The following is a 26,312-nucleotide window of genomic DNA, read 5'->3' on the forward strand; positions in this document are numbered from 1 at the left end:
CCCTGTCTGAGCCACGCTTATTGACCATGAATAACTAACGGAAATGCAACACGAACTGCGGTCAAACCCCCCCCCCCCAAAATAAACCCCTTTTTCACCCACCAAAATCAATGATTCACTGGAGGTGTCTGCTGTGTGTGCTTTTTGGGGTGTGAATACGTGTGAAGTTTAATTGCGGTGACATTTTGATTTATGACGGCTAAAAGGGAAAGCTGCATGACGCATCCGACTTGTTTCGGGGGTAGTAATAATAATAGTTTTGAAATGCACCCTTTACTGCTATTAAATTATACATTTTAATTACTCTCCGGTTATAAAATACAAGTGAAATTGATGAAACAATTACAACGAAACCAAAAATACCACCAATAACCTTTATATATCTCCCATCTTATCTAGATATTTTGTTCGTGAATTAAATTTTCTGCTCGTCACAAACTAATTAACTTAACTGAAGGAGAAATATGGTTAGCTGGGTTAGTTTTCCGAAATGTTTCATTGGGTTCATTTGTTGCTCAAAGCTGCTTACTTTTACGGCCACTTTATTGGCGTTTCCAACTTCGAGTTGAACTGGCAGACAGGACGTGTTTTCTCAACTGCAAGGAGCACCCTTTATGCCATTTTTAACAATGGCTTTATAGTGATTTTCTTGGCCTTTTACCTGTACGAGGGTTCTGATTTCACTGCATTTGCCTCGGCAAATAAACTGAATGAATATGTTTTGGTAATTTTGACTGGACTGAGGATTGCTGCAGGTGAGTTATAGTTTCCTTAAATTAAGTTTACTTACTCTTGTATTATGTTTTTCAGGAAGTATTACGGTTCTTAGCCGTTGGACCCGGAGGTGTGACTTACAGAATCTGGTTAGAAATGTGATTGGTCTTGTTTTGGCCAACCCACAATTGATTCAAATGTCTCGCTGGGCTATTCTAATCAAGATCTTTACCAATTCCATGATAGACCTGCTGCATATGCTTATTACTTTGGATGGAATCAGTACTTTAGATTCTGGGGTTTTCATTACTTTATGTCTGCAGTTTTGGATGTCAGATCTATTGAATTTGGCACTTTCACATCACTTTCTGGTGATGCTTCTTGCTCGGGCACAATATCAACTGCTCAACATTGAACTCCAACAGGTGATCAACGAGAGCAAACACCTGAGTAATCATCGTCTGCGAAAGGGCACTTTTATGACCAAGTGTTGTAACCTTGCGGATAAGTTGGAAAATGTAGGAAAAGTTCACAGTAAACTTCAGGAAATTCTCACACAACTTTCAGAAATATTTGCCATTCAGGGCTTAATGGTTTATTCCGGTTACTATATATCCACGGTGAGCGCCTTTTATCTGACCTATAGTATCCTCAGGAATGGTACTGAGAAATTTGAACTGACTCATTGGAATATAATCACCTCGTTTATGTGGTTCTTTTTCTATTACCTGGATGCTATGATCAATCTCTTCATTGTCCTAAATGTCCAGGATGATCATAAAAAGATGATTCGTCTTTTGGATGAGCGAACTCTGTTTGCAAATGGATTGGATATTCGCCTAGAAGAGAGTGTAAGTTATCGTATGGGATTAACTATTATTATATTAATATTATTATTGTAACTATTTTAGTTTGAAAGCCTTCAGTTGCAGCTTATACGAAATCCCCTTAAAATGCAGGTCATGAAATTATTTCGCGTAAATCGGAGCTCGACCTTTGCCATGCTTGGATCCATAGTAACTCATACAATATTTTTATTTCAATATGATATGGAATATTATCAGCAATAAAAATATTAATAATTATGCTTTAAAATTAACGAAATTAAAATGCCATTTTTTTAAATACTTATATGTATATAACAAATAATAAGTTCAAACAACTATTAAACATAAGAGAGAAATTATTAGGATCGTTCCATAATATATTATACTTTTTATATAATATTATTTTATTTTTATTAACATTTTAATATGACAACTTTATCGACAAATCAAAGGCTTAAATGTGCATAGCTAAGCCAAAAATGCGGTAATTTTAATTCGGAATGCTTTCTCATGTTAGTTTTTATTTATTTAATAAATCTGCATACTCAATTTAAAATGTTAAAAAATTAAAATTTTAATCATAGTTTTTTGTTTTAAAATTTACCCCTTAAATATTTGGAGAAAATGTATAATTTTTTTTCTGTCTGAGATAGCTAGATCGATTCAGTTATTGATGCCGATCAAGAATATATATGACTTATAGGGTCGAAAATGATACCTTCACACAATTACAAGCTTCTGACTAACAATTAAATACTCTGCCAAGGTAAAAATGGCATCTTTGCGTATACGTAATTTTTTGTAACTATAAATACCTTAAATAAAATTTCAACCAAGAAGGAAGTTAACTTCGGAAGGGCAAAGTTTTATATACTCTTGCATATTATAGTTGGCTCATTAATAATTAATTCAATTTATATTATGATATATTTACCCGTTTTTAAACAAATTTTACAAAAAATTCTACATTAATATATAATGGCTATATACTAAATTTTATAAAAACCTGTTAAAAACTGGAGAGGTTATAATATTTTTTCTTCCAATTTTTCGATCGTTTCTATGGCAGCTATATATATGTATATATAGTCCACCGATTCGCCATGCTCCGACTTATATACTAGTAAAATTAAATAGACGAATAACTCAATAGTTTCATCAAATTAGCCTAAATTTGTTCCAAAACAAATCTCGCACATCTGTGCTTATGATTCCCAACTGGTTCTAACATCCCCGGAACGAAGTGACTGCTGCCGGCCAAGTATCAGAAATGTGTTGTGATACAAAAGTTGCAAGTCATTGTTTATTAGTGTTCAAATTTAGTAACTGATCATACATACTTACTGGTCATAGATACTTAGTGATCATAGTTTCTTAGTGGTCATAGATACTCATTGTTCAGGGTTACTCACTGCTCATAGTTACTTCCTTCTTATAGTTAATTACTGGCCATAGCTAATTACTGGTCATAGTCCAATAAATTGTCCTATTGTTCCTATGTCAGCTATATATATGTATATATATAGTCCACAGATTTGGCATGCTCCGATTTATAAACTTGTAAAAGTATATAGGAGATCAACTGCATAGTTTCATTCAAATAACTTGCTCTTAAATTTGTTCCAAAACAAATCTCGCACATCTGTGCTTATGATTCCCAACTGGTTCTAACATCCCCGGAACGAAGTGACTGCTGCCGGCCAAGTATCAGAAATGTGTTGTGTTACAAAAGTTGCAAGTCATTGTTTATTAGTGTTCAAAATGAGTAACTAATCATACATAATCACTGGTTATAGATACTTACTGATCGTCGTTACTTAATGTTCAGAGTTATCTAGCAATCTGAGTTACTTAATGTTCATTGATACTTACTGATCATAGATACCTACGGTTCAGAGTTACTTACTTGTCATAGATACTTAATGTTCAGAGTTACTTACTGGTCATAGATACTTACTGTTCAAAGTTAATCATCATATCATATGATTCCCAACTGGTTCTAACATCCCCGGAACGAAGTGACTTCTGCCGGCCAAGTCTCAGGAATGTGTTGTGTTACAAAAGTTGCAAGTCATTGTTAATTAGTGTTCAAAGTTAGTAACTGCTCATACATATGAACTCACTGGACATAGATACTTACTGTTGAGAGTTAGTTCCTGGTCATAGATACTTACAGTTCAGGGTTACTTACTGATCAGAGTTACTTGCTGATCAGAGTTACTTAATGTTCATTGATACTTACTGATCATTGGTACTTACTTGTCATAGATACTTACTGTTGAGAGTTACTTACTGGTCATAGATACTTACTGTTCAAAGTTAATCATCATATCATATGATTCCCAACTGGTTCTAACATCCCCGGAACGAAGTGACTTCTGCCGGCCAAGTCTCAGAAATGTGTTGTGTTACAAAAGTTGCAAGTCATTGTTTATTAGTGTTCATAGTGAGTAACTAATCATACATACTCACTGGTCATAGACACTTACTGGTCATTGATATTTACTGTTCAGAGTTACTTAATGATTATAGATACTTACTATTCAGAGTTACATAATATTCTTTGATACTTGCTGTTCAGAGTTACTTAATGGCCATAGCTAATTACAGCTCATAGATAATTACTGGTCATAGATACTTACTGATCATAGATACTTACTGATCAAAGTTACTTACTGATTATAGTTAGTTTCTGGTCATGGATACTTACTGGTCAGATATACTTACTGTTCAGTGTTAATTACTGCTCATAGTTACTTAATGTTAATTGATACTTAGTGAACATAGTTACTTAATTGTGTTTGTCTGTATGCATCTCTCTCTCTCTCTCTCTCTCTCTGTGTAGCTCTAGAGGCATCGCTTTCTCTCTATCTCTCTCTGCGTTTCTCAGAAGGTATCCCTTTCACTCTCGCTCTTACTTTCTCTATTCTCTTTACTGGGAGAGTATAAATAGAGCCGCTTCAGCCGCACCGGCTTCAGTCTGTCCGTGGCCTCCCCACTGTTTACATCTATAGTGATAGTGCGTAGTGATTGTGATTGCCCTTCGACCCAGAAAATATCACCTGAGAAGCTCACTACGTCATCGAAGCCATGTGGAGCCTAATTGAAGTCACCAAGAATATAACTCTACACTCGAAGGAATTCAGCAATGCCGACTGCAGTAAGTCTTAATCATGACAATATTATTATTTTCATATATACATAGGTGCTATAAGAGGGATCAGGCCTATGTAGATCTAGAATCAGCTATTTATATCTTTCTTTTTCAATTAATTAACTTATTTAAATTGATCGCATTACTTAATTATAATTTAAAGTGATACAGCAATTTGTATAAGAGAGAGCCTAACTTAAATAAAAATTATTCGCGAATATTGACTTCTTAACCCAACTATAGTTTCTGAACTGACCCTGACTTTGATGTTGATCAGGAATATATATATATTTTATAGAGTCGAAAATGACTTCTTTACTACATTACAAACTGCTGACTAAAATTTAAATACCCTGCCAGCTTATAATTATATTCTCACTTAATTTGAATTCAGGCTCAAATCAATTTCCCTATACTTTAATTTTGGAAGTAATCTCAGCAAATTTTACTTATAATCATCTTAATTTAATACAATACAATTTAATACATATTAATTCATATTATTCGATAGGTAAAGGATATCTTAAAGTGTAACACACACAACTCCAACTTGTTTTTTCCTTATCAATCTTCATATGTATCTTATCAAGATCTTATTGTTGGAAACAAATGAATTAAGCCTATGAAATTCATCGATTTGGAATAATTACCTTACCTTACTACTCTCGCTTCGATAGTTCTTCGAAATGGTTGACTGGGTCGGTTTGTTGCTGAGGACCGTCTACTTTTATAGCAAATTAATTGGAGTTAGCAATTTCGAGATTGATTGGAGTTCAGGTCGCGTATATACATCAACTTTGACTACGCTATATACCGCCACCGTTAACATATGTATTGTGATACTAATGTGTTTCCAGTTTACTGGAAGAGCTCGATTTTTTGCAAGTGTCAACCAACTGCACGAATATGTTGTTATAGTTTTGACTGTACTAAGGATTGCTGCAGGTTTGTTTAAGTTAAGTTTAGTTTAATTAAAAAGAGGATAAGAAGAGGAGGAAAAGGAATATATAAGATATATTTTGAACCAAAAATATCGGCTTTTATATTTTAACTCTCCGAATTTTAAGCCACTCATTTACATTTTTATCATATTGATTAATGCTTATAAAGTTTTAAGTTAATACTTGTATTTAATTTTTTTCAGGACTCCTCACATTGCTTAATAGATGGCGGCAACGGCGTAAACTAATGAAAATAACCAGAATGTTTATCCCACTTTTCCTGAGCAGACCGCAGGGGATATGGAATTCTCGTTGGAGGATCCTTGGCAAGTTCCTGGTCGCTTCTCTGACCGACTCCTTTCAAATGGCAATCTTCTTGGAAGCTATTGGCCGTGTGGATTCCACTTTATTCCTGGGCATGGCATTGCAGTTTTGGATGTCCAGTATTCTCAATCTGGCAATAGCTCAGCATTTTCTAGTGACACTATTTGTTAGAGCGGATTATCAGTTGCTTAATATTGAGTTGCGAGAAGTGATCGAGGAATCCAAGGACTTGAGCTATTATCAAAAACGAAGGGGAGCCTTTATGACCAGATGTTGTTACCTGGCGGATCAAGTGGAGGATATAGCCAGGGTTCAGGATGAGCTCCAGTTAATTCTGAAGCATTTGTATGAAGTCTTTGATATTCAGGGATTGATCGTTTATGTCGGCTATTACTTATCTTTTGTGGCCACAACTTACCTGACCTACAGTGCCTTTAAATATGGTTATACTGAGCTGGGAATGACCTTGAAATCGATTACCTTTGCCATAATATGGTGCACCTTTTACTACCTAGATGCCATCTATAATTTTTTCACAACTTTAAGTGTTCAGGATGGGCACAGGAAAATGATTCGTTTGTTGGAGGAACGAACTTTATTCGCCTCTGGTTTGGATGTACGCCTAGAGCAGTCTGTAAGTTTTTATTGACTTAAATTAAATAAAGAAAGCTATAGCTAAAATTTTATATATTTTTTTTTAGTTTGAAAGCCTACAGCTGCAATTTATAAGGAATCCTTTAAAAATGGAAATAATGAAATTGTTTACTGTAACACGAAGCGGAACCTTGGTCTTGTTTGGATCTCTTGTAACACATTCTATAATTTTAATTCAATATGATATGGAAAACTTTTGAATATTAATTAAATAAATGTTTTACTTCTTAAGAAAGGGTTAAAGTAATTGAATTTGATGAGTACCTATAATATATATGTTCTGGCCTAAACATGTTTTATTCATTTATAATCTTATATCTTATCAAGAACCTTTTGTTTGGGATCAGTGCAAGTCATAAATCGATTAATATAACCAGAGAGAAAAGCAAGGCGAATTTTTTGTTTAGTTCTCCAAAATGCTTGACTGGGCTGGTTTATTGCTGAAGGCTGTCTACTTTTATGGCCATTTAATTGGTCTCAGTAACTTTGAGTTCAATTGGAGAACTGGTCGTGTTTTCACAGCTGCCAGAAGTACTCTCTATGCAGTTGTGGCAAATGTCATTATAGTGATTCTTCTGGGTATCCTTATTACCAGGGATATTAATTTAAATGTGATCTTTGGAAACTCAAACAGACTGCACGAGTTGGTTATTATAACTATGACTTCGTTGAGACTCATTGGAGGTAAGATAAGTTAACTTTTAAGGACCTAATAATTCAAGAAATCTTAATTACAGAACTCGCATTGAAGATTTGTAAAGATATTAATATTTATTCTTTGAATATATTATTATATATCTTGGAAATCATTTAGTAATATATGCAATAGAACAAGTACTAATCATTAATTATAATTATACATTGTGAAAGGTCTTACAACAGTACTGAACCGATGGCGTCAGCGCTGCCAGATGAAATACTTGGCTGGAAAAATTCTACGTCTCTTTTTGGCCAGGCCGCAGGTGAAAAGGATGTCTCGTTGGAGGATTCTGATCAAATTTCTTACTGCCGGTGTCACCGATATAATTCAAATGGCAATCACTTTCGATGCCATTGGACGTGGAGATTCTACCTTCTTCCTGGGAATGGGTTTGCAATTCTGGATGTCGGGTATCCTTAATCTGGCCATATCGCAGCATTATCTCGTGATGCTCTTCGTAAGGGCACAGTATCAACTCCTTAATATGGAACTAAAAGAGGTGATCGATGAGAGCATAGACTTGAGCTATCATCCACCAAGGAAAGGAGCCTTTATGACCAGATGTTGCCATCTGGCCGATAGGCTTGAGGATATAGCTAAGATCCAAAGCCAGTTGCAGGATATTGTTACCAAATTGGGAGACGTTTTCGGCATTCAAGGGTTAATGGTTTACGGAGGATACTATATATCTTCGGTGACTACAAGTTACCTCACATATAGTATCTTTAAACATGGCCCCGAGAAATTTGCATTGAACTACACAACTACAGTCCTGATGTTTGCCTGGTGCTTCTTTTATTACTGGGATGCCATCCTAAATCTCTTCATTATGCTATATGTCCAAGATGATCACAAGGAAATGATTCGTCTATTGGAGCGGAGAACTATAGTCGCTTCGGGTCTGGATGTTCGCCTGGAGGAGTCTGTAAGTTGACTTTTAAATTAATTAAATTAAATTAAAATTAAATTTTTGAATTTAGTTTGAAAGCCTTCAACTGCAGCTATTGAGGAACCCTCTCAAAATTGAGGTGATGCAAATATTCAGTATTAATCGGGATTCAACCTCAGCAATGTTTGGATCTTTTATAACACACTCAATAGTTCTTATTCAATATGATATTCAATTCTTTTAATGTGAAATGTTTATTTAAAAAATGTGAATTGGTTTATAGAAAGAAAATAATGAAAATGACTTTATTTTTGGGAAATAATCAATGTGTTCTTATGCAATTTATCCACGCAAATAATATAATAACTGACTGTCATTTCCAAAAGTTTTTACAGCTCTGAGCTAAACATAAAGGCCTAACTCAGCTCTTGGAATATTGTGTTCCTGTGTTATATAGTTAATGTGCATACTAATTAAAAATAATTACCCATAATTTAGGCTCTAACATAATACTTAATTTTCGAATTACAAATTAATGTATGTTTTAGTTTAAGTAAGACTCCGACGGTCAAAAGAGAAACATGAAATTTGGTGGCACATTATACAGCAAAGGACAATCTCGACTCCTGCGATGGTTTCTATTATCCATCTGCTGGTCCACATATATCCTTTATCGCAGCATCGTTGTTGGACAAATGAAATATGATCGGAAAAGTGGACTGATGATTATTAAACCTCGGAATATATTTACTTTACGAATTGCTCTTTTCCTCAAAATAGTTATTTTTATCACATATTACTTGGGTATAAATTACCTAGTAGCAGCAGCATATCCATTTTTTCATGATGGTCTAGATCAAGACAGGGAAAAGCGATTTTTGGAAGTCTTATTGGAAGCTGTTTCCATTTATATAACAATTTGGAATATATATCGTTTATATTCCTGGCTACGTAACCTATCCTGGAATCGTAGCTTTGTGCGTTTGGTGAATAAAGTTATTCATTTGGCTTCATTAGTTGAGGGTAGTTTGGGACCCGTTTCCTTGGAAGAATATGTTTTGATAATTTTCTATGTGATTCAATTCAAGTTGACTTTGTTAGAGTTGATCAATTATATTTGCGGGGGAATTCAGTTATTTGTGATCAGTATTATTTTACTGGAATTGTTTTATAATGCCTATATAGCTTACCTTTTTTTGGTGTTATCCTGGATTGCCGCCTTTAACAACTTCCTTGAGGTGAGTATTTAAAATATCAAGAAACCATTCGTTTCAGTATCTTTCTTTTATCAGAACTATCGTATGATGGGCTTATCTATCCTGGAGCAGCGTAAGAAAATCCTTAAGCTACTTCACTTGTATTCAAGGATCATTAATGGGCATCAGGACATAGTTATCCTTTGGCTGCCAGTGGCCAGTGTTCTCATCTCCAGTGTGGTAACAATGGTTGGCCATTGGGCTGCCATCATCTATATTGCCTTATTTAATCACGATTTGGATACGATTGGAAAGTGGAAATGGGTTCTTCAGTGGCACTTGGGAGGTGGATTAGCTCCCCTGTTAAGGATTCTTCTCATTGGATTGTGCAATGATCGATTGGCTCAGTTGGATAGATATGTAAACTTGCAGCTCCTATTCATCGATTTAAGGCACTTGGACAGCGAGGAGAGAGCGCAGAGTTTCACCAAGGAGCTTAGAAAGCTGGTAAATACTTAACAAACTCTGATTTAATGACACATTTTCTGACTTATTTTCCGTTTAGCAAACTTGTTTCGATCTACAGCTGAGAAGTCAACCTATTAGAAATCCAATAATGTGTAAACATCAGATATGTGATAGCTCTTTCGTTTTGGAATTTGTTTTCTGTACACTGGTGAATGCTTTAAGTTATGTTCAATATGGATTTTCAAATGGAACAAGCCTTAACTTTCAAAATGGTAAATAGTTTGAGTATTTTGATTTACCTACTCCGAAGGCTGTAACTTTAAGACGGTTTTTCCGGGTATAAAAAAGAAAAGGAATTATTATCGATTATATATCGATATATATATATCGATTATTTTTTTTTTTTTTTAAATTAGTTTTTTAATATTTTTAGTAACAAAAGAAGAGAACAATAAAGCCTAGCTTGTGTACTATTGTATATTGCAGTTCGATCTTGTCTTTCCTAAAGTATAAACATTACTAAAAGACCAAAACACTTTTACATAAAACATTTAGAGTTTCTGACTATTATAATGATAAATTATAAATGAAAGGCTATAAGCATTTATGTTCGACCTAATTCAATTTACTCCTACCATTTCAATACATAATTTAGAATAATGTTGCTGATAATGCCACATAACAAATAACACATAACAATTAGTTTTCCATTTCCTCAATTTTTCCACCCCTTACTCCGGAAAAACCACATACATTCCATTTTAGTGGGTTTGAGAATGCCAGAAGAGAAGTATGGGTCAACTCGTAGACATTCGTGTGGCAAGTGGAGTTCCCGTTTGCTGAGATGGTCTATCTGTGGCATTGGCTGGACTACCTATATCCTTTATCGCAGTTTCGTTGTGGGACAAATAAAGTACGATCCCCATAGAGGAAAGATGATCCTTCAACCTCGCAATATGTGGACTAAGCGGATTACTTTGCTTCTTAAGCTAGCTGCATTGTCTGCGGATAACTTTGGCTTTCATTATTTATTTTTTGCAAGTTTTCCATTGTTTTCCATGGCTTATGGGACCTATCATCCTTCACGCACATTCAAGGACCTGGTGGAGTCTTTAGTTTTCCAAATAGCTTTTTGGAACATTGGACGATTATATTACTGCTTGAGTAGAGTGTCCTGGAACAGGTCCTTTGTACTTGTGGTCAATGAGGTGATTCACTTGATGTCCTTAATTGAGGACACCTTGGGACCTCTCTTATTGGAGGGAACTGTCCTCTTTATCATATTTGTAGTGCAACTGAAACTGACAATTCTGCAGATCGTTGACTATCTCTACGATAAGATTTTTATTTTTGCGCTTTTTGTGCTTTTGCTGTCTGTGTTTTATAATATGTATGTTGTCTATCAATTGATACTTTTATCTTGGATGGCAACATTCAATCGATTTCTGGAGGTGAGCTATTAATTACTAAATGAAATTTTAACTTTGAATTTAAATTAAACCTTTTTTAGGCCTATCACAAAGAGGGAATGCCATCTCGGGAGCAAAAGCATCAGCTTAAACAGCTTTTCCGACTTTACTCAAGGATCAGCAATGGACATCAGAATATAATGGTGTTGTGGCTTCCAGTGGCCACCATGCTCTTTTCCAACATTGTGGTCCTGGTGGCTCATTGGGCCACTGTTATTTATTGCATTCTGTTTATTGATCGAATGGATGCAGTGGAAAAGTGGCATGATTTTCTCAGGGAACACCTTGGCGGTAGTGTGGCACCTTTGCTGAGGATCCTGATCATCGGTTTGTGCAACGATCGCTTGGATCAGATGCAGAGATACTTGAGTTTGCAGCTCTTGATTATTGATTTGAGGTATTCAGGAGGTCAAGAAATGCGAACAGGGGAGGACTTAAATGGAGAGGTAAGTAAAATTGATTTAATTTGGAATTTTAATATATATACTTTTGTATAAATGCAGCAAACTTGCTTTGATCTACAACTAAGAGCTCAACCCATAAGGAATCAAATAATGAGCATACATCAAGTATGCGGCTGTCCTTTTGTCCTGGAATTCTTCTTTTGTACTTTGTTAAATGCTTTGAGCACTGTGCAATATGGTATTGCTAATGGAATAAATTTGTATAAACATTAAGTAAACACATTTATAAACTCTCAAAATATGTTTAAAGTTGCCAAAAATATTTCCCCTACACTCAAATAAATATAATTACTTTACAAAATAAATTTGACACTCTCTTTTGTTCAAAATGTTGCCAAAAATTTAATTTTCTCTGTCGAACATTTAAATTGCATATTTAATTTGTTACAACGACCCGAATTTTATTGGTCTTTTGGCAAAAACAGACCGAATGTAATTTGATTTTGATTTGTATATTTCGATTTAAATTATAATTCAGTTGTGTAATGAGAAAGGGGCGAAAATTCTATTATTTGCCTTGATGCGAGTGTCATGAAAAGTTTTCCACTATTTTCCATTGGCCATTTCCATTTTCTCCAAAAACAAAAAAACAGTTTCCTTTTTTGAGCTTGAGCTGGTGCGGTCATCGCACATAAATTTCAATTAACATAAATTTAATGCCAGCAGACAAAGTTAGCACACACACTCGCTGCACTGGCAGCATTTTCAATTATTGTCTGCTGGGGGAAAAGTTTGTTTTTCGGAATGGAATAGTGGCACCCTTCCGCCATTATTCCCCCTCCCTCCCTCCCTCCTTCGAGTGCAGCTTTTCCGACAAATCTAATGCACTTGACTCGAGTGAAGGCCGGTTGGCATGGCACTTTAAGCCGCATATAGCAAATGGTCAGAGGCAAAGCAAATTGCTGAAAGGCGCTTATGCAAAGCGATCAAAATGCGAGGCGACATAAACACACACAAAAGGCGGCAAAAGGCTGGAGGAGAAAATCCCGTCCTTGGGGCAGTAAAACCAATTTGAAATTGTTATTTTAAGCGAAAGTAAATCGCAGGGAAAAAGGATTCAATGCGGGAGTTGGGGAATCGTAAAAGAAGAGAAGAAAAATCAAACCCATTTTGTGGCCAGATAAGCGGAGAGCTGAGGAAACTTTCCCTTTGTTTAGATATATGAAAATTGCCACAACACATGGCCAAGGACCATAAAAAAAAAACAAAATTCCAGGTAACGAAATGTATTTTCTGATGAAATCAGCACGAGATGGGGTCACTTGTTTCTGAGAGTTGGGTCCGAGCTGCAAATCTTTGGAAGCCAATAAAAATGGCCAACATAATGAGCCGAACAGCAGCTCGATAAAATGTAAATTGGGAGAAAGGATTCGCCAAGCAACTGATTTTATGTGTTTTTGCCTACTTTTGGGTCTATTGGTAAAGTATTCGATTTTCAGGTTTTGAAGGCTTTAAAGGAAGAGCTTGAAATGTATAGAGAAAGCGCTTTAAGAAATGAATTCCAGTACTTAAGAAAGTATCAAATGTACAGAAGAGTAAATTTAGTAATTGTAGTTAGTTGTTTTACTAATAATCTTAGTTCAAATTTATATTAAATTTCTCTCTCTCGCTCTCTCAAATAAATTTAAACCCCTTAGCTGCAGTTGAATACTAAAATGTGTGCAATTCTATGTTGATATTTTCACAAAACATGTAACTGCAATGGCACGAAATCATCTCCATTTTCCCCCCGAACAAAATGCCTTTTAATGCGACTAGCCTGGCACCATTTATATTGTATATCCTGCATTTGGTAGAAGTATAGAAATTCCATCCAGAATCCATATAATTTACGGCCCAAATGATGTGCCAGAAATTGCAGGCCCAAACCCAACAGGAAGGCGGCAATTTTTTATTTATTTTTATGAGTAATTTTGTTACGCTGCCACGCATTTTTATTGCAATGCAAGAAATATGAATGTAGCTGTAGCGACATTCTATGTTTTGTTTGTGCTTAGTCTCTCTGGATTTTTCCGTACCACCAGGAGCGGATTTCTAAGGCGCTGGGGTTTCACAGGACTTTAAGGAAGCTTAAAGGAAATTGTTGGACTTTAAATTGGGATTTTTATATTTAGATAACCCTTATTAATTATTATGTTTATTATTATTAATTTAACCATATTTTCATATTTTAATTTATTTATTATATACAGGATATAGAATTTAAAGAAGAGGGCTTCTATTGGGATTCCCCCTTTCATACGTTACGCACCTGAAAAATGCGTAAAAAAGGCAATGGCTGTGAGAAGAGAAACCAGAGTAAACAAAAGGCAATTACGTGACAGCGGCAAGGACAATGCCAACTCGTCCAACATGGCCAGGATAAGCAATCCCAAGGCTAGGATGGACAGGATCTGAAGTGGCACGTAATCTGCCAATGGGGCGTGGCCAATGGACAGTGGCAGACACTTTTATTGCAAATCATTTCAAATGCTGCAAATGATAACAACAACAACACAAAAAAAACAACAAGACGACAATGGTGGCAACAAACGAGTGGCAACAAAAGAATGACAGCCGGGGCAACATGACATTGTGTGAAGGGAAAGCCAGCTCTACATACGAGTCTACTCCCAGGACTTTCCCCCCATTTTCCCGCTTTTCCCCCTAGTCGTAGGGAAATCGATTCAAGGTGCAATCATCCCAACTGTCTGGTCTGTCTCCAATAATTTGAACGACTCGGCTAATGGATAAACAAAGTGCAGAGCTATGGAAAAGATTGCTGATAATTTAAGGTGGCAACTTGAAATGGAATTTGCTTTTTGAAGGAGTGTTTCTTTATTCCATATGAATAATAATCAATTAGATCTCTGGAATCTACGCAGGCAGACCTTTAATATATTTATGGTCTTGTCTCAGGTATAAATTCATATCTTCTTCATGCTAATCACTTCAATCACCTTAAATACATAATCTTCTAAAGGATATACTCCCTTTCCTTTCTAACCAAGTGCCTTTCCTGACCAAAAACAAAATGTATCTCAAGCTAAAATACACCAAAATGCATATTCCTTCCGATTGAACGAGCTCAATTAAACTTTCGGGCATATCGCCATCAGTTTTTAACAGCTTTTCCCTGCCCACTTCAGTAACTTTCCGACCGCCCCACAAAATTTGGATGAGCAGCAGCTTAATGTGACATTGGCCAGGGGGGCGGGGGAGGAGGAAATGGCACCTGCCACACCAGGTGTGCGGGGCGGGGGGAGGCAATCAAAAAGTTTACCTGTGCCGCAAATTGATGCCGTCTTATCTGTGCGAAATCAAACATGAAACTTTTAAGCCCCAGACAATTGAGCTTAATATGCCGAAAGTATCTCTCAGATACAGATACCGGGCGATGACATCCCGAACTACAGATTAAGTGAAGCTGGAATGGAATTATGGCAACCAAAACGCTGGAATTAGCTCCTCTATTAGCTCTCACACGAAAAATTTCCCGGTAAATCTTGCTGTTGTTTTCATTAGATGGCAAAATCTGATTTATGTGACATTTGATGGCCCCAGATAGCGCAGGTGGGAAAACTGCTCTGCTGTCTGCTCATTTGTGGCCCATTTGTCGGCTAGCTAATAAATCTGTGGAGTCATCGCCTGGCATCCTTGTATCCTTGTTATAATTTGTTTGGCTTTGTCCTTGGTATTTATCAAATGTTCTTATTTTGCTGGCAGCTTATTAGCGAGGTCCAGCCGAGGTCCTTTGCGACTAAGGTGCGACTTAGGGATAAGCCCACAGATATTTTCTATTTATTTTCGAGCTTTTTGTGGATGTGTGGCTTTTGTCTTAGTTTTGGGAAGGAAAAAAATATAGCTACGGCTTCCAATATGGAATAGAAACTAGTCATAATACCTTTTATATATTATTATGGTTAATTAAGTATTTTTAAAGAGTATGTTTTGGAAGTATTATCTTACTTAAAGACTTTATATTATGTCTCTTCTTTATCTGACTTTTCTTCTACTAATTTCACATCCTATAAATAGAAAAAAAAAAAAACAATTTAATGTGCATTTTCACACCTTTTTATATAAATTTCATGTACGCATAGAACCTCCTGCATTGCTATCCTTCTTCTTATATTTGGAATTTCCTTTTTTTTGGGGGTAAATGCTTCCTTTTTTACTGCTAAATGTTTCGGGTGCTGCCCCCAATCTCTCAGTCTCGATTATTTCTTTTATTTGTCGCCAAAGGTTGTTGTCACGTTCGCCGAGAACATTTTCACGTATTTGAAATATTTTCTTAAAATTACCCAATTTTCTTTGGCGTTGCATCTAGCTAAAAAAAAAATATAAAAAAAAAGAAAGAAATACACACGGAAAAGTATCTCCTTTGCAGCTGGACAGGTTAACTTGGCCTGGCTTTTGCAATCTAATTGAAGGTGAATTTATTAGAATTTAAGAGAAATAATCAGATAGATTGGATTTTGAAACAAATATGTTTTATTAATGAATTTTCCACTCGTTTACTTCACAATTCGTTTTTGTTTCTGTTTCAGATCATCTGCGAATGAGGATCGCACATAGAATGATGCTTAAAGATATTTACAGAGAGTTCTCCCCTTCGTCTGACCCACTGGCTGGCAGTTAAATTCAGTTGAAGTTACTTTATGGCATTTGATTTGAGTTGAGTTTTTTGTAAATAATTCTTAATCGCCTACGATGCAGCTTTTAAGGTTTCACATAGAGTTTATCGTATAGATTCGAATGCATTCTTGGTTTTAATTCGCTCTTGTTTTTTTACGGTTTTCTCTTGGCTTTTCTTTCTTTTTTATACACCTAAAAGTTTGTTATTTAAATACACAAATAATTTACACTTACAATTACCACACATTTATGTTTTGTTTTTCGAATTAACTTTTATGCATAGTTCTGGTTTTTTTGTTATGTTTTTAGTTCTGTTGCATTTATTTTTAAGTTTTACGTTCTTAGTAATTTTCACGTTAATTGCAGTTAATGGCATCGATATTAAATAAGACTTAAAAAACAGTTACAGTTGACAACAATGCTGATTTATATATGTATTTTATGTATGAGTGTGTGTGTGTTTAATGTATTAATCTATGCTAAAAATTCACATTCACACAGTCACACATTCGAATGCACTCAATTAGCATTTGAATGTCCACTCATCGATATTTAAATGTATAATTTATATATTTTATCCTTTTTGTTTTTGCACTTATAGTTAAAATTGGCTCTCGTTTTTTTGCATAGTTTTTCTTTGTTTTGCTTTATATTCATTTCAGTGATTTTGTTGTTCTGCTGCTGACACAATCTTAACATTAATTTAGTTAGCTCATAATATTATTTACACACAGAATTTATAGAGACATCAAGGGGGAGGGAGAAATTCAAAGGACAAAGCGTTCTTCTATTTACACAATAAAATTAATTTCATTCCATTTGATTTCATTTCAATTCGTTCAATTTGTGAATTGATTTCCGCTTCGTTATTAAGGCTTCATCACAATCATTTTGCTATTGTTAAAAATTTGTTTGTTGTTTCATTACATCGAATTGCTCTTTTGACCTTTCGCTATTGTTTTCTAACATTTGGCTAACTAAATTGTTTACGTTTTCTGTGGATGATGGCGAAGTTGAATCCGGAATGTTATTAGTTTATTATTTTGAGGAGAATCAAACACACACGCACACACACAGAGACACGCTCTCACTCATTCGCTTTTTTTTTAGTTAATACCCATTAAGACTTTGGCAATTCATATAAATGTACGATATGTTTTTGTTAGTTTTAAGACTTTTTCCAACAGTCACCGAGTTGTAATTTCTAACTTTGATTAGTTCTTTTCATATTTTCTTCTTTAAATTTAAAATTAAGTGCGTTTTTGGTTTATTTTTTGTTTCTGTCATGTGATTTTTAAGCATTATTCTAGTTTAAATTATTACAAATCTTACATTATTTAATGCGAGCTCAAAGAAAAATGAAATCAACCATTTGGAAAACGACTTTTTTTGTAGTAATTTTGGATGAACTTGTGACACGATTGTACAGTAGGTAACGAAATTATAACTACACCTATATATATCCGCTTTTACCATCGATTTAACAATAATGTTCGGCTTAATTTGAGACACATATATATGAATAATTAATTTCTACATTAGTTACACTTTCGTTACGGACTGTACACCTCTCGTCCAAGTGTTTTACTTGAATTTCATTATTCAACTTTGCATATTTACTCCTATATCATTATTTGTATTTATGTTTTTGTTTTGTTAAACTCGTTATTTTGCCTTAAACGCCATTTGTTGAAGGATTTGAAATCAGTTCCTTAACCATTCATTTTTGTGATATTCACTCTGTTTTGCATGTGTGTGACAGACAGTTTAGCTTAAAATTTAATAACATACAGTTACATAAATATATTTATATATATTTATATTAAACATTAACTATTTACAGTTCTTTCGTTCGATTCGCATTTTCACGCTTTTTCATTTGCGTACGAATACATTTAAGTTTCATATTATTATAATTTATACTCTAAACATTTTGTTTTCTACTGATCTCACTTTGTTTTCTTCTTTTTTTACAAATTAAATTCATGAAAGCTTTTTGTTAACGGCATAAATAAATTAGCTGCATAATATATACTTTTCTTTTTTTGTATTTTGTTTGTAGTTTCCTGTTTTTGATTTCCAGTGTGTGTTTGTTTCTGTTTTGTTTTGATGTGTGTTCTTTGTTTTTTGTATGCAAAGCGAAGACGGAAAAATCGGTGAAAAGTGTGTGTACTGTGGAGGGAAAGTGCCACGTGTGGGCTTAATGCAGCTACCGTGCAGCCATTGTGATTTTTCCCTGAAGCGTCGCGGATTTTCCATGAGCTTGGCAGCACTGCTCGTCCTTGATATCATGCTCATCCTTATCCTCATCCTGCCGGCCATCCAGCAACTCACTCGACCCTCCTCCACCGCCGGCTGCCCTCCCATCTATCGATAGCTCGCTAATATCCTTTCTGCTCGCCAGGGTTGCCACCGCCACCGCCAGCGGAACCAGGAGCAGGACAATGGGCGCCGGAACCGCTAATGGCGGGGCCGCGGAGCTGGCTGCATTTGGATGGACGAACAAAAACGATAAGATTTTGGTCACAAATAGTTCCCGATAGGACGTACCTTGGACGGGATCGGCGCGTGAGTTGCTGGCATAGACCGTTTCCCTTGATTCGAGCACCGGCGCCTTCTGTGGGCGGTCACCCTCCACGGACTCCTCGTTGCTCCGCCAGTATAACGTTGACAACGAGGCGATACACTACAAATGGAATCAACAGATTTCGGGAGGGTTAGCTAGCTAAACAACTATGCCATTGGCACACAATCGAACTTTACTGACTCAAAGTGATAACAAAAGTTGAAAAAAAAAAAAAAAAATGAAAACGATCCCTATTCATTGTTCAAAACAAAACAAAACAGCAAATAAATGTTACTAGCGTCATGGAAAAATATAACAATGGGTCTTTTACATCTGTAGGAAATAAAAATATACAAAGTAATTCAAAATAATACAAAAGGTTTTATATTTATCTTATAAATAATAAAACAAAAAGTATCTTAAACCATAAATGATTTTCTTTATTTTTATGTAACTGTATGAAATTATAAACAGAAAAGAAAACTAACTTTGGTAAGCCAAAGTTTATATACCCTTGCAGTTTTCTATTGAATTATAAGATATAAATGAAAAATTTATCATAACCAAGCTTTAAACATTCACATTTTTTGCTTAGAAATTTAATGATAGTTTTATGACTATTTTTTTGACTAATCAAAGTTTGAAAAACCCAAAACTAAGCAAAAAATGCATTCATTTTAATTCGGAAAAATATCCTGTTTGCTTTGAAGTGGTTAATAAATCTGCATACCCAATTTAATTTTTAAAAAATTCGAATTTGTCCCAATTTTAACATTGTAATCCCTTATAAGATTTTCCAAATTTTGAAAAAAATTATATTTTTTCCGGAGATGTCTAGATAGATTCGCCTGTTAATGCTGATCAAGAATATATATGATATATAGGGTCGGAAATGACTCCTTCATATCATTACATTCTTGTGGCTAAAATTATAAGCCTTGGAAAAGTAGAAAAAATAGATTTCAAAAGCTGTCCCAAAAAAATTACGTATACGCCCTGGTGTAAATATTATTTTATCATAACTCAGCCAAAAAAATAATTAATTTCAATTCGGAAAACTGTTCTGTGCTAGGTTTTATTAGTTTAAAAAATCTGCATACTTAGTTTATAAATTTAAACAAATTTAAAATTTGTCAATTTTTAAAAATGTTAACAATGTAATTTACACCAATAAAATATTGAAAAAATTAAAAAAAAAAAAAATGTTTCTGGCGGACAAGGCTAGATCGATTCAGTTTTTGATGCTGATCAAGAATATATATGATTTATGGGGTCGGAAATGACTCTTTCAGTTCGTTTTAGGCTTTTTACTGAAAATATAATGTCTTGCATGGGTATAATTTGAGAAATATAAATAACGTTGCATTTCTCACATTAATAAAAGTATAAATTCATATAAGAATAATATAAAATAAATAAATAAAATTATATATCTACAAAACTGGGTTTATAAAAACGAAATAAAAATGGAAATTAAAAGTTTAGTCATACATAATTTTCTAAATTTTGTTCATCACTTTTTAAGAGTGCTAATTAAAGCCAAAGAAGTTCGACAGTGTTTTTCAGTAATTATTTAAGCACTTACCTTCAGTTTCATGTCGCCGTTGCGAAAGTGCCTCTGTTCCACCCGAAACTGAAGACCCAAAACAGAGGTCTCCAGTCCATCCCGTCCCGATACGATGGTGTCGTACTTCCGCAGGGTCTGCGGATCCACTGGCTCCTCATTCACCTTCCAACTCAACTCCACGGCGGGTTTCGACCGACCGGCGGTGCAATTGATACGTACATAGTCCCCAATCTGGTAACGCGGACGACCACCGCTGATTTTCGGTGGTCCTTGGTCCGGCAAAGCTGCAAATCGCATACAAAGAATACCAAAAATCATCAGTTTTGAGGTTGCAAACGAGGAAAAAGTGGGAAAAGCGGGGAAGAACGGGAAATGGTGGAAATGGGAAATTTCATTTACGGCCGCAGACATATGGCGGCGACTCTTCTGGTAGCCGGAGGCTAACTGAATTTCGTAATAAACCCAAGCCACCGCAGGAGCAACAAGGCAGTCAGAGGCTCCCCAAAGGGGACACCAGCGCCGAGTCAGCGAAGCGCAACCGGAAATTCAATAAAAGTTCCAGCCGCTGATGCACTGACAGCCATTGGATGGCAAAAGAAATACAAAAAAAAAAGGACAACAAAATAATAAAAAGAAAATGCAATAAAATTAAGGGACAACAAAAGGATGTCTAGCTGAAGTGTCAACACTCTGACCCAAGGGTTCAGTTGCTTTAGTTTTTACTGTACAAAAAACATTAAAGGTTTTGAAAAATCATAGAAAATAAACGGAGTTTGTTTTAAGAAATTTCAATTCCATCTAATCTAAACCATTCTTCTAAACTCTAGGAACTTTCCCATCTCGATTTATATGGACTCTGTCAGCGGAAACGGAAACGGTTTCGACTTGTTGGTGCTTTTGTGTTCTTGTTGTTTGCCCAAAAAAGGAGAGCCTTCTCCCCCCCCAGAAAAATGTGAAAACTGATGGTCGGTGGGTGGTGTGGGTGGTGCCGGGTGAGCTGTGGCATATGCCCCACTCGTTCTGTTGCCGAAGCTTTTAAAAACTTTGATTGAAAGCCAAACAGAAACAGCCCAGGACAGCCGCAGTATGAGCAGTATGAGCAAGCAGGATAACAACTGGGAGCCCGAAAACAAAAGCACAACAAAAGCCCCCGGTTAGAACAAAGACACAGTCCATAGCTAAACAATAAAAACAGAACAGCAAAAAAAAAAAAACAAAAAAATATAAATGGGAGTGAGCAGAGGCTGAGGTTGGGAGGGATAAAGTGGGAGTGTTGGCACGCCCACGCTAAAGTTTTATAATTGAACAAACGAAATGTCAACGCCAGTTCAAAGCGCTCCACAGTGCACGTGTATTTGTATTTGTTAAGGTTGCCAAGGGGAGAGAAGGTACATTGTTTTTTTGCTGAATTGGTATATCTATGGGTACAGTGTTTCCAGAGAAAAAAATTATATAGAAATTAGTAAAGAATTTAAAAGAAATAAAGAAGTAAACATTAATAATAAAAGCAAGAGATTTGGAGAAGTTAGGAAAGAGCTAAATTGAACTTTTATATTTATCTAATAACATAAGTTAAAGTATGTTAAAGACTACCATATTTCATACTGAAATATCACTAGAGCGTAGTTTTAAAATGTATTTTTATATAAATTATAATTTATATAATAAAGTTTTTAATAATTTTATTACAGTGTAAAACTGCGTGGATATTTACCCACACTTTAAAGCTGCAGCTGCCCCAATGTTTTAGTTGTTGATTTGTGTACGTTTTCAGTTTTGTGGCAGCATCTTGAGGATTTTTGGCATTAGCCTGCAGGATATTTGGTACAAGACAAGTGGTGTCCTGCGATGGAACCCCCAGGACAGAGACAGACAGACAGAGAAGTTCCAAAATTGAGTTAAACTGTTAAGCCCGACAAGTTTTGCCAGGGGCTCAAGTTCGTGGAAATCTTGGTGAACTTCACTAAGCTTGTTTTTGGCATTAGAAGGCATGGAATCAAATGAAGCCTGTCAAATGCAGTGCAAATGCTTTTTGACTAAGTAAACACAGTACCGTTCCGATTCAATAAAGCTGATTGGTTCAGGTGAAGCTACCAAAAACAGTGCCAGGCAAAAGTAAGTGAACGTCCGGTCAAGGCCAAAGTTAAATCAATGCCAGAGCCAGGGAAATCAGGCGACAAAGATTAACAGAGTTACGTGTGTTTACCTGATTAGTTTCTTTGCTTAAAACGAAACTTTTCGCATTTTCTTTGGAAATATATTGATGGTGTCTTTTCTGGTTAAGTTAATTATTAAAGAGGGTTTAAATATAGCTTTTTAATTGCTTAAAAGGAAACTTGTCTACTTTTTTAGGTTGATAGATTATTATAGAAGTTTTAAGTAAAGACTGAAAGGCCATTTAACTACTTCTGTGATCCAATTTGTTAAAAGCAGCTTTCACTTATTAGCTTTTCTTTTTGACTTGCAATTAAAAGTTAATTAAATGTTAATTTTTATTACTTTTATATACGAGTTTTGTAAGAATTAACCTTAAAGGGAAGATTATTATTTTGTTATAAAAATAACAAGAATCTGAACAAATTATGAATATGTATAAATGGTTTTTAAAACTTATTCAAAGCCAAACAAGAGGCTGAAAAAAATGTGAGGTATTTTAAATTACTTTCTGCAATGAATTTAATTAAATAAAATATTATATACATAAATAAAATATACATTAATTATTTCACAAACATGAAATTTTACCCCAATTTAGATACATTTAGAAAATTTTATATAAGCAAAACAAGTTTAGGGGTTTTTCTGCATTGAAACTGACCATTTTAGGGTTAATCCCATCGCCCGTGACAAGTTTCAAGAGTAAAAGTCAAAGTCAGCATCAGTTTTCCAACCAAAGACGGGAGTAACTACCATGTACCCCTCTCTTAGCCACAGCATCTGGGCTACCAGCAGTCAACGCCAAATGGCCACAATTTCTAATTAGAGTTATAAGTTTTCGCCCCGACTTTCAGTTTGCTAGCATATATATATTATGTGTATATATATACATAAACTGTAGGTCGGTGCTGGTAGGGATATATGCATGTATATATATGTGGTACTTACACACAACAACCATGTCGCCATGTTCAGTGACCGTCTGGAAGGAGGGCGCCTCGCCAGAAACCTCGCACCGGAAGCGGCCCGTCGACAGCAGATTGACGTTCCGCAGTGTAACAATCGCGTCGCTCGAGTTGTGCAACTGCAATTAAAAACGAGAGCAGAAAGGAAACGGTCAGAATGGAGAGGGAAAATTATTTAAAACGATCGAAGAAATTAATACCCTTCTTTTCACAATCAAAAGGGGAATGTATAGTATAGATAAGATCTGAATAAAATAAGGGATTTAAAATATAAATACATTTAAAACTTGTAAAAGAATTTTGGTCATGAATACTAGTTAAAATTAATTTCTATGCGATGAAAGTATCTTTCTTTAAAAACATTTTAAAATAAAAAACTTGTAAAAAGGTGATTAACTAATGATCTCATAACTTTATGAACAATTTATTACATTTTTCGACTTACATACAATAATTCTATTCAATTGAATACGTTAATCTTTTCTAAATAATTCTTCAATAAAGATTCTTTTTATTTCTTTTACAATTTTATAGTTAAATTTTAATAAGTAAACTTTTATAGGGCTTAATATTCAATTATTTATCATTTTTCAATGTATGTAATTTCTTTCACAATTTAATAGGTTTTGATACTCACAATATTTTATTTTATTTATAATTCTTTAATAAAAATGCATTGTATGTAACTTTTTTAATAAGCACATTCTTATAAGGTTTAGTATTCACAATATGTCATTTAATCCACCTTTAAAGTATTTATTTCTATACAAAAAGAGTGCCTTAAATAGCTTAATTCATATAAACAAATGTGGAAAATGGTTTCCCCGCCTTTGTGTAGCAATCATTCCCCTAATTAGGGTATTAAACCAGAAAGCGTCCCTCGGCAAAGTGAAATTGTTGAATGATGGCGACGCAGAAGATGGAAGATGGTTAAAATTAATGTAACGAAAAGTGGGGGAGAAGTTGCAGGGATCCCCTCCATTGCTGCTTAACTCCCTGGCGTTGTCATTGGCAGTTTCAATACCATCAACCAGAGACGGCGAAAAGGGGGAGTTGGAGGTTTTCACAGGAGCCATGCGGCCGTGGGTCCTGCAGCCACTTTGGACGTTAATGTAACGTAATTGCTTTTGAAAACTGCCGCTGCTTGGCTTGTTTTTCATGCTGCCGCCTTCCCTTTACTCAGTTTTCATGTTTTTCATGTTATTTTTTTTTTTTTTTTTTCGTAAATGCCTTTTAAATGTCCGAGATGTCCAACAAAAATAACAAAAAACCTGCTAGGGTCAACGCTGGGATGTCTGCTGACCAAAAAAAAAAGGGTTAGGCAAATATTTCACTTGAACTTTAAGCCATTAAATCCGGGTCTAAATGTGGGGTTGGGGAGAGATTCAACGCGGGGCTTAAGGAGATCGCCCCGGCTTGTTGTTTAAACCCCTCCCGCACTTAGTTATCTGGCCAAGCAGAAAAGTGCACTTTGTTATCTTTTATTGCGCATTCCTGGCCCCGTTGCTGTTGTTTCAACCTAATTTATAGTTTACCACACAAACACACGGTGAGCCCAGGTAGACCGCATGTCTAAGTCCAAGTTTGCCTAGAGCCCCAACTATTCCCCAACTGCAATAAAACAAGACGAAGTAGCAAGAGTACCCTCGTATCGTATATATATGCATTACCTCTCCCTCTCTCCAGTCACTCAAATCGATTATGCTAAAACAATATCCAGCCAATGGAGTATAGTATACACAAACATACCCTGTACATCCGCATCAATTGGTTATCGCTAACTGGCATCTTCTGTAACACCCATTGTACTCCTCCCCATCATCAAAAAAGTTTGCCGCGAAGCAGCGAAAGGAACAGCGCACAGTGGTTGTGTTAAGGGAAGTTAGAGATAATATTTTGGAGGTACTATTATCATAAAGATTTGTAGCAATTAAATAATAGACTATTATATATTTCTGCTTTAAAATTTATACTAATCTTAGGTATCGAGACTTGTTTTTCTTGTATTTTAATTCCTTTTATAAGTTATATTCAAGTACACATATCTTGACAAAGATAGTTAAGGTTCAGTCTAGTATCTGAAAGATTTATCGCTGTAGTTCTCTAATTCTAAGTCAGATAAGTCATTGATTGTATATAATTTTTATCCCCCTTTAATAATGAAATTAAAAAGAAACTATTGTATTCAGTATTATACAAATTTAATTTAATCCATTTTAAAAATATTTATTTATATTCAAAGTAAGGCCTAAAGATCAGTCCAGTATCTGTAAGATGTATCTATGTAGTTCTCTAATTCACAGTAAGATAAGTTAACACTTTTCTCTATAATTCTTCATATATAATTATTCAATATAGATTCATTGTATTTAGCTTTCATCACCATTAAACTAAATAAATTTAATACAGGGTTTAGTATCCCCAAAGTTTAATTTAATCCATTCTTAAAATTATTTTATTTTCATTCCAATGAAGGCCTCAAGATCATTCCAGTATCTTTAAGATTCAATCGCTGTAATTCTTTAATTCTATAGACCCTGAACCCATTTTGAACCCACTGCAAACCGAAACGGAAATCGTTTAGCGGTAATGTGAAGCTTGGATTGTGGAAAATAGTATGGAATTCGTTGCGGCCCTTAT

At 35.1% G+C, this 26,312-nt stretch overlaps 4 protein-coding genes and 1 pseudogene across 7 annotated transcripts in view; 4 read left to right on the plus strand and 1 right to left on the minus strand.

Annotated features, from left to right (window-relative positions):
- The first annotated feature begins 490 nt into the window (after positions 1 to 490).
- On the plus strand, positions 491 to 5,884 carry LOC110184876 (putative gustatory receptor 36a pseudogene; annotated as a pseudogene).
- Positions 5,592 to 6,859, plus strand: LOC110179784 (putative gustatory receptor 36c). The gene is made up of 3 exons (XM_020947397.2): positions 5,592 to 5,640; positions 5,840 to 6,594; positions 6,662 to 6,859. The coding sequence occupies exons 2-3, from the start codon at positions 5,884 to 5,886 to the stop codon at positions 6,812 to 6,814; spliced, it is 864 nt and encodes a 287-aa protein (XP_020803056.2). The 5' UTR covers positions 5,592 to 5,640; positions 5,840 to 5,883; the 3' UTR covers positions 6,815 to 6,859.
- Positions 6,860 to 7,030: 171 nt separating this feature from the next.
- LOC110184933 (putative gustatory receptor 36a) lies at positions 7,031 to 8,447 on the plus strand. The gene is made up of 3 exons (XM_020953578.2): positions 7,031 to 7,298; positions 7,485 to 8,239; positions 8,295 to 8,447. Exons 1-3 carry the CDS (start codon positions 7,031 to 7,033, stop codon positions 8,445 to 8,447), a joined length of 1,176 nt encoding a protein of 391 aa, XP_020809237.2.
- A 2,196-nt stretch (positions 8,448 to 10,643) lies between these two features.
- On the plus strand, positions 10,644 to 12,013 carry Grl36a (Gustatory receptor-like 36a). The gene is given in 2 exon segments (XM_020953520.2): positions 10,644 to 11,318; positions 11,378 to 12,013. Coding segments are annotated over 2 exon segments (1,311 nt in total).
- A 4,237-nt stretch (positions 12,014 to 16,250) lies between these two features.
- beat-IIIc (beaten path IIIc) overlaps positions 16,251 to 26,312 on the minus strand; it is a 121,941-nt gene continuing 111,879 nt past the window's right edge. For 2 of the 4 annotated variants that reach the window (XM_086835127.1, XM_086835126.1), the window contains exons 4-7: positions 23,656 to 23,791; positions 20,569 to 20,834; positions 18,968 to 19,103; positions 16,251 to 18,901 (exon numbers count right to left, since the gene is read on the minus strand). In XM_086835127.1, coding sequence (XP_086691253.1) covers positions 18,627 to 18,901; positions 18,968 to 19,103; positions 20,569 to 20,834; positions 23,656 to 23,791 — 813 coding nt within the window. In that variant the 3' untranslated portion in view covers positions 16,251 to 18,626. Of the gene's footprint in view, positions 19,104 to 20,568; positions 20,835 to 23,655; positions 23,792 to 26,312 lie in introns of all 4 variants that reach the window. The other 2 variants (XM_086835125.1, XM_086835124.1) reach the window with 1 other exon arrangement.

Source organism: Drosophila serrata, unplaced genomic scaffold (genome assembly GCF_035046125.1).
Source record: "Drosophila serrata isolate PLE 108 unplaced genomic scaffold, ASM3504612v1 contig_275, whole genome shotgun sequence".
Taxonomy (NCBI): Eukaryota; Metazoa; Arthropoda; class Insecta; order Diptera; family Drosophilidae; genus Drosophila; species Drosophila serrata.